This window comes from Hyperoodon ampullatus, assembly GCF_949752795.1.
Source record: "Hyperoodon ampullatus genome assembly, chromosome: 4".
Taxonomy (NCBI): domain Eukaryota; kingdom Metazoa; phylum Chordata; class Mammalia; order Artiodactyla; family Ziphiidae; genus Hyperoodon; species Hyperoodon ampullatus.
Genome location: NC_136917.1, coordinates 150,680,426 through 150,688,887, shown reverse-complemented (window position 1 = coordinate 150,688,887; position 8,462 = coordinate 150,680,426). Strand labels below are relative to the sequence as shown.

The 8,462-nt window shown below is 38.7% G+C and overlaps 1 protein-coding gene across 1 annotated transcript; it reads left to right on the top strand.

Annotated features, from left to right (window-relative positions):
• Positions 1-6,737: 6,737 nt before the first annotated feature.
• LOC307052112 (high mobility group protein B3-like) lies at positions 6,738-7,355 on the top strand (the record flags this gene model as incomplete). Its single annotated transcript, XM_079702908.1, has 1 exon — positions 6,738-7,355. Exon 1 carries the CDS (start codon positions 6,759-6,761, stop codon positions 7,353-7,355), a length of 597 nt encoding a protein of 198 aa, XP_079559034.1. The 5' UTR covers positions 6,738-6,758.
• Between the last annotated feature and the right edge of the window lie 1,107 nt (positions 7,356-8,462).

The following is an 8,462-nucleotide window of genomic DNA, read 5'->3' as shown; positions in this document are numbered from 1 at the left end:
ATGAGTAAGGGGGTGTTTGATATTTTGTGGGTGGCATAGTGACCTTGTTTTTGTCTGTGCTTAGACAGAATTATGAAGTGGCCTTGCTTTATCTCCTTTTATCATGATCTCAGAGTAACCCTGTCTGAGGTTGGTATTCTGAGAGATAGTTTATGTCTAGTTAGAGAATAACATGACCTAACTGTGAGTGCCAGGCGGGCTTCTGAATGTCAGGGGCTGCTCCTTATATCTTTCCCATCCAGAACTCAGAAGAGATCATGTTCCTTCTAACCTCACCAGTTTTCAAAAGTTGAAAGAAACCTGAAGAATGATTTTTGCATGTCCGTTTTCCACCTCTGTAGTATCTATTTAATAGCGACACATTGAGTTAATATCAGAGAACAAAATATTCTACTCTTATTTCCCAAGAGGGAAAAATATATTCTGAACCAAACTTAAGAGTTCTATAAGGAACATAGAAGTCTAAACCAAAAGGAGATATTTATAAATTACTCCTTCAGTGAAAGACACTGCCATTTACTACAGAACAAAAAGAACCTTGTAAAACAATGTGGGAGTAACATTTGACAAAGCTGTCTACTTAGGTGTTGAACTTTTCTGCCTTCTTTCCTTTTAAAATTCTAGAACACATGCTAAAAGAATAAAAGTTGACTCAGATAGCTGTAAAATTAAATAGTTCAAAGGATGAGGGTGAAAAGCAATGATCTCTTCCTCCGTTGATGGAAAACAGCCTTTGTGCTTCATTAATGCACAGGCAGCTGTCCCTTATCCCTGATGGAAGCCTGAAGATACAATCCTTGAAACATATATCTACTTAAATACAGAGAGATAAATCTTGAGGGTACAGTTTAGTGAAAAACAAGTTACTGCACAAATTATCACATGAAATACCTACCAAGTTATTTGGCAAAATTTGATGAAAACTTAAGGAATGTATTTCTTTCTAAAACAGTCAATCAATTAAGAGTATTAATAGACAATACTGTTGGCTGTTAGGGGAAAATGAATGTGATGGTATTTATAGAGTGACTCTATGTTCTGTCAAATCCTGGTTCCACTACCTATTAGTTGTGTGAAGTGATCAAATAACCTTTCTGTGACTCAGTTTCTTTTTAGGTAATAAAAATACCTGCTTAGGACAGAAATAAAGACACAGACATAGAGAATGGACTTGAGGACACGGGGAGGGGGAAGGGTAAGCTGGGACGAAGTGAGAGAGTAACACTGACATATATACACTACTAAATGTAAAATAGACAGCTAGTGGGAAGCAGCTGCATAGCCCAGGGAGATATCAGCTCTGTGCTTTGCGACCACCTAGAGGAGTGGGATAAGGAGGGTGGGAGGGAGACGCAAGAGGGAGGGGATATGGGGATATACGTATGCATATAGCTGATTCACTTTGTTATACAGCAGAAACTAACACAACACTGTAAAGCAATTATACTCCAATAAAGATGTTAAAGGAAAAAAGAGAGAAAAAAAAAACCACAAAAACCTGCCTAGCCCTTCCCACAGGGCTTACTGGAGAAGAAAAATGTTTATAGAAGTACTTTGTAAACTAAAAAGCACCATACGTGTACAAATCATCAATATCTAAGATACAACATACCCAAAATGTTCTAAAAGTAATCTGTATTAATTCATTCACAAATAAGGGCTCATTTTATACTTTTACTTTATTTCCTTCGTTTGATCTTATACCGTTATTAATTCAATATATTCAATATTGAATTGTACTAAATATGTGTTCACATGCCAAGTATATGAAGCATCATGTTACTGCGAAAATTTAAAAATTTAAAGAATAATTTACTTTCTAGAACAAATGAGCATAATAAAAGTGGGCATCTTAAATTTAAAAATTAATAGGATTGGGCTTCCCTGGTGGTGCAGTGGTTGGGAGTCCGCCTGCCGATGCAGGGGACACAGGTTCATGCCCCGGTCTGGGAGGATCCCACATGCCACGGAGCGGCTGGGCCAGTGAGCCATGGCTGCTGAGCCTGCGCGTCCGGAGCCTGTGCTCCACAACGGGAGAGGCCACAACAGTGAGAGGCCCGCGTACCGCAAAAAAAAAAAAAAAAAAAAATTATAACACTATTGCAATTAATTTAATTTTTAGCTATTCTGAAGACAAAAGAAGCACATCAGTAAAGAAAAATAGATTCTGAGATGCCTGCTGATAAATGTACACACACTTGGGAGTAGCAAGAGGTTTTGTCCATAGTGCATCTCTAGTTTCAGCACATATTTTGTACAAATTATAAAGCATGGGTGATCTCTGTTATGGCAAAAAAAAAAATTAACAATAATATATAAGACCAGTTGGGCACAGACTCATCTTTTCCTCCGACTAGTCAGTTCCTTTTATCAAGTCAGAGCCAAGTTCAGAAATCGAACAAGTAGTTAGAAAAAAATTTCTTAGAGAAAGATAGCTACAAACTTATTTGTGACATGTTCTCTATATCTACTTAATAAATTTGATATTAGATCCCTGGCTTTAAATTTATAGCTACTGGTCCTGCTGATAATGTTCTTTGCCATCAAAGTGTTAAGTCACTTAATAACAGACTCCCTATGAGTTATTTTCTGATAGAAACCCTTTAGGGCAATGTCTCCATTTCTGAAATTAACGCTTTAATTTTGATTATAATTCCCTACTCTCTTGAGTTATCTAAATAATTGAAGTCAAGATTACTTAATTAATCTGAGTATTGTATTAGCTATCATTATACTACTCTACTATTTGAGCAGAGAAAATATAGCTGTTGAGTCAACCTACAGGTGTAACCCTGTCCTTTTCTCTCTGATTTATGTAACAGCTGTGCCCTTTAGTTCAACTCCACACAGTTCAAAGGCGACTCTTCTACATAGTCCGCTCTTGCTGGAGGCCATTACCTAATTGGCTACCCTCTCGTCCAGATCCATCAGTTCTCAGACAGCTTCTTCACAGGTGAAGCAAAGTATAGGCATGTCACTATTAACAGACAGACTTGGGGAAATATTACTGGGGTTGTGATCAAAAGACCAAGAAATATGCACACTGTTTTTCTCTGATGTTATTCTCTGACAGACTAGAGAAGACAGGAACAGTACAAGTGATTTCAAATGATGTATAATGTTGGATTTTTGCTGCTGCTGTTACTGCTATTGGTGGTAATATCAGTGGCTGTAGCAATGCCATTAAGCATCTTAAGTCACATACTAGTAAATGATTTATTTAACCAAGATTAGTTGAATACATTTTATGAGCCAGAATTTGTGCAGGGATTACTACCTGCAATATAACACAACTAGTACCACTGGACCTCTCAAACCACAACTACCCTAAAACAATGACCAACTGATAGATATGGAGTGTGAAACAAAGTTTGTTGTTCAATCATGAAGCCCAGCTGTAGATAGAAAGATGACTAATGAGGTAAGGTAATATCTGAAGGCTGGTAAAGGATATTTCCCCATAATATCCTTATCCTGATTATATGAATTTACATGTGTGTGAAATTACTTATCACTGACTTAACTTGATAATTGTGATCTCAGATGGCACTTATAAATAGCATAAATAAAATGATGGATGATGCAATTTCCTGACTATTAGACAGTCAGTAATTACTGGGTGCTAAAGTAATTGTGGGATTTGAAAATAAGTACACTCTACTTCTAGAGTCAAGTCATAAATTTTTCAGAATATGATCAACAATTCAAAACAGAATATGAGTCCTGAATAAGCGTTACTGAGAATGAAAGCTGTAAGAGTTGAGAGGAGGAAAGGTGAGTGAAGACAAAGGTGGTCAAAGTTTTCCGAGTGCAGAAGAAATACACATTTGACATTAAAGAACAAGTAGAGTTTTAATAGAGGAGGAAATTTATATCTATAACCTTTTCTTTCAGTTTTTTTTTTTTTAGTTAAAGAATTCCAAGCCAGTACTAAGAGGATTAATTTATTCTAAACAGATACCTAAAATTTAAAGTAAATGACACTAAGTAAAATGTGGTGTCCTATATTAAACCTGTGAAGCCCAGTAACTGTCAGCTGAGTCTTACCACTTATATACAACTAACCAATTATGTCTTTTCTATGAAAACACATGTACTCATTTAATGATTCAAATATATTTTAATTAACCAATATCAAATGTCAAGCATTGTGTTTAAAACCAGCATGCTATCATTAGTAAAATATATGACCCTGCCTTCATAGATATTTTTCAATACAATGGGAAAAGCACATAATAATAACAATAATCAACAAATAAATAATGCTATTATTTAAAACTTGTGTAAGTGCTAGAAAAGAAATGAGCAGGTTTTCATCATAAAAAGAAAATACTGGGTTGGAAGTGGGAGCCATACTTCCTAAGATATGATAGGAAGCACAGTCTCAGGAGGCACTGTTTAGTTAGGATATGATGGTGAAAAGGAGACAGCTTCGCAAAGGGAAGGGCAGATTGTGTATGCAAAAGCCCTAAACAGGGGATTGTGCAAAGGCCCTGAAGGAAGAATTGTTTTTGCAAAAGCACTATGTAGAACTTGACAGGTTTGAAGGACAGAAGTGAAGTCAGTGCAGTTGAAAGGGGGAAACAGAAGGAGGTGAGGATGTTGAAATTGTCAGGGGCCAACAGTTTCAGTAATCATAGGACCAAGTGAAATTGGAGGGGCTTTTGAATAAAGGAAAGTGTCATTATCAGATGTATGCTATAAAAATATTGCTCTGGTTGTAGAGGAGCAATAAAAGGAAGAATGCAAGTCAGAGGCTGCCACAGTCATATCTAAGCAAAAGGGGATGAGAGCTGGGATGATATCTTTCAAGGTATGTATTAGAATTAAAATCAACAGAACTGGCACTGGATTGAATGTGGGGGATGAGGAAGAGAAGAGAAACAGGGATTGAACAAATGAGAGAACAGTGGTGCCATTTGGTGAGATAAGAAATATTTAAGAAGGATTCAGTTTGGGAGAAATCAAGAGTTAGCTTATACAATATATGTAAGTTGTCATTATGCTGTACACCTTAAACTTATACAGTGCTGTATGTTAATTACAGGTCAATAAAACTGAAAGAAGGAAAAAAAGAGTTAACTTTTGGCCATATTAATCTTGGCACGCCTATAAGACACGTGTGAAGATGTCAGGTAGACATGCCTAAACTCAGAAGAGGAATTTGAGCCAGGGGCATATAATTGAAATTTTTTGTAACATAGATAGTACTGACATTTGGGGAACTAGATGACATGTGTAGAGTTTAGATAGAAAATAAAGGTCTTAAAACCAAGAAAGAGAAGTGTTTCAAGGTGAGGAAGTGGTCAACCAAATCAAATGTTTGGTATGATTAACTTCAAGTGAAAGGTGATATTCTCCCAATTTTCATTCAGGTGCTTGAGTGCAGGTACTGAGAAGATAAATTATTGAATTCATCACGGTTGGTATTTTACAGAAATATTAAGAAAGAGGTGAGATTTTTAAGTTATGTTTAAGAGAGTGATAAAATAATGGACCATGGACTCAAGAATGGAAGTATAAATGTGAATAGTGAAAAGATAGTGGAAAATGAGCAATTATAATGATGCATTTGAAACACAAGCTCTACCAAAGGAGAGGGAAGAATGAGCTATGACTATAGAATAATGAGAAACTGCGGCATCACTGCATTTGAGATCAAGATGTTATTGAGAAATTGCTGTAGTAAGATTATTGAGCAAGGACTATGGCAGAGAGAAGACTGGGGTCATTGAGTGTGATATTTGCATTTGAGATTTTGGGGGTCAGAGTTGAAGATAATAGAGACTGATGGCTAAAATGAAATTAAGAAAATGGTCATAAGAGAGAAAGAAGTCATGAATTTGGAGGCCAAGATTTATACTAGTGATACACAGGGATTTAGAGGCCAACAGCTGCTGGGCTGAAGGAGAAAGGTGTGATCCAGAGACTAAGGTCTTCAAGAAATAATGGGAATTTCTAGAATGTTTGGAGATGAAAGTAGTGAATAAGGTATAGAACTACTGCGGAAGCCTCAGTGATGTAGAATTTTTGCAAGAAAGAGAAGACATGGGGAGTTAGGAAGAAATATCTTCCACTTCACAGCTGTAAGGAAAGGGAGATATAAGAGTAAATACAACCTCCATTAGGGATGGATGCTGGAAACATGGGACTACCTAATTTCTTCTAAGACTAGCATGTAAAGAGAAACTCCCGAAACAAGATTAAGGTTATAGGAGACTGTTGATTAAAGAAAGAGAGACTCGGTCAAATATTATAAATAATTTAACTAGAAATTACTAGTTATAAATACATTTAAGAAAAGATAAAATTGAGAGATTCATTTTTTAAAAATATTGGTACTTAGGAGAGAAGATCAAGATGGTGGAGTAGGAGGATGTGGAACTCACCTCCCCCAACAAACACATCAAAAATATATCTAGGGCTTCCCTGGTGGCGCAGTGGTTGAGAGTCCGCCTGCCAATGCAGGGGACACAGGTTCGTGCCCCGGTCCGAGAAGATCCCACACGCCGCGGAGCGGCTGGGCCCGTGAGCCACGGCCGCTAAGCCTGCGTGTCCGGAGCCTGTGCTCCGCAACGGGAGAGGCCACAACAGTGAGAGGCCCGTGTACCACAAAAAAAAAAAAAAAAAAAAAAATCTACAGAGGAGCCCGCTGGCCAATCAGGCGGCTCTCGTGCAGGCAGCTAGCGCCAGGCTGTGGAGCGCTGAGCCGCGCGTCTTGCCCTGCACTGCCCAGACTAGCGAACAATACAGTCAAGATGGCTAAAGGTGATCCCAAGAAACCAAAGGGCAAGATGTCTGCTTATGCCTTCTTTGTGCAGACGTGCAGAGAGGAACATAAGAAGAAAAACCCCGAGGTCCCTGTCAATTTTGCAGAATTTTCCAAGAAATGCTCTGAGAGGTGGAAGACAATGTCTGGGAAAGAGAAGTCTAAATCTGATGAAATGGCAAAGGCAGATAAAGTGCGCTATGATCGGGAAATGAAGGATTATGGACCAGCAAAGGGAGGCAAGAAGAAGAAGGACCCAAAAGCCCCCAAGAGGCCACCGTCTGGATTTTTCCTGTTCTGTTCTGAATTCCGCCCCAAGATCAAATCTACAAACCCTGGCATCTCTACTGGAGATGTGGCAAAGAAGCTGGGCGAGATGTGGAATAACTTAAGTGACAGCAAGAAGCAGCCATACATCAACAAGGCAGCAAAGCTGAAGGAGAAATACGAGAAGGATGTCGCAGAGTGTAAGTCTAAAGGGAAGTATGATGGCACCAAGGGTCCTGCTAACGTTGCCCGGAAAAAGGTGGAAGAGGAAGAGGAAGAAGACAAGGACGAAGAAGAGGAGGAGGAGGAGGATGAATAAAAAGAAACTGTTGATCTGTCTCCTTGTGAATACCTTAGAGTAGGGAGCGTCGTGATTGACACACCTCTCGCCCGAGACGTGTCTGTTACCAGACGTGTCTGGTAATTAGGTTTAATTACCCAGTTGGATCATAATCATATCGTAGTCTCTCAAAGTGCTCTAGCAATCGTCAGTGGTTTACATGAAGTGGCCATGGGTGTCTGGAGCACCCGGAAACTATATCAAAGTCGTACATATTTCCAAACATTTTTAAAATGAAAAGGCTCTCATGTTCTTCTCTGTGCACTTTGCTGTTGGTGTGACAAGGCATTTAAAGATGTTTCTGGCATTTTCTTTTTTTTTTAATTTGTGAGGTGGTGCGTTAACTCTATGGTCATTGGCTAGGAATCCCGAGTTCTCAACGTACATATCTATAGTTTGTAAAAAGAACAAAGCAACCGAGACACACTCTTGACGCTTCTTGCTTGGCATGGAGGCTGTAGGAGCGATGCCTTCTGGAGGGGCCGTAGCTCAGGGCGTGCACTGTGGGGCTGGACCTGTGGACACTGCAGTGGGCATCCATTTAGCTTCAGGTTGTCTTGTTTCTGTATATAGAGACATAGCATCCCGCTGCCATTCTTAGCTGTGGAAAAGGTGGTGGGGGTGGGGATCAGCTGGCATGAGAAGTGTTTTGGATCCTTTTTAGTTGAAGTGCGGTAGTTTTAAACTGTTTGTTTTTTTAAACAAACCATAGAACTCTTCATTGTCAGCAAAGCCAAGAGCCACTGCACTGATGAAAGTTCAAGAACCTTCTGTACTAAACATGATCTGCAATGTTCTGTTTTTTTTTTTTTTGTATGTTTAGAATGCTGAAATGTTTTTGAAGTTAAATAAACAGTATTACATTTAAAAATAAAATACATCTACATGTGGAACAATTCTGATTGAAAACTAACTGAAGATTAGCAAAAAGACTTCTCTACAACCAAGGCTATAAGAAAAACCCATGCTGAATTCAGTAGGAAGGGAAGAGAACCAATCAGGTTGGTTGTCCTTGGAGGCGACTCAGAAGAGGAGGGGGATTAAACAGACAGAGATCCTCCCTGGGGAGTGATTGGTTTGAGCTAC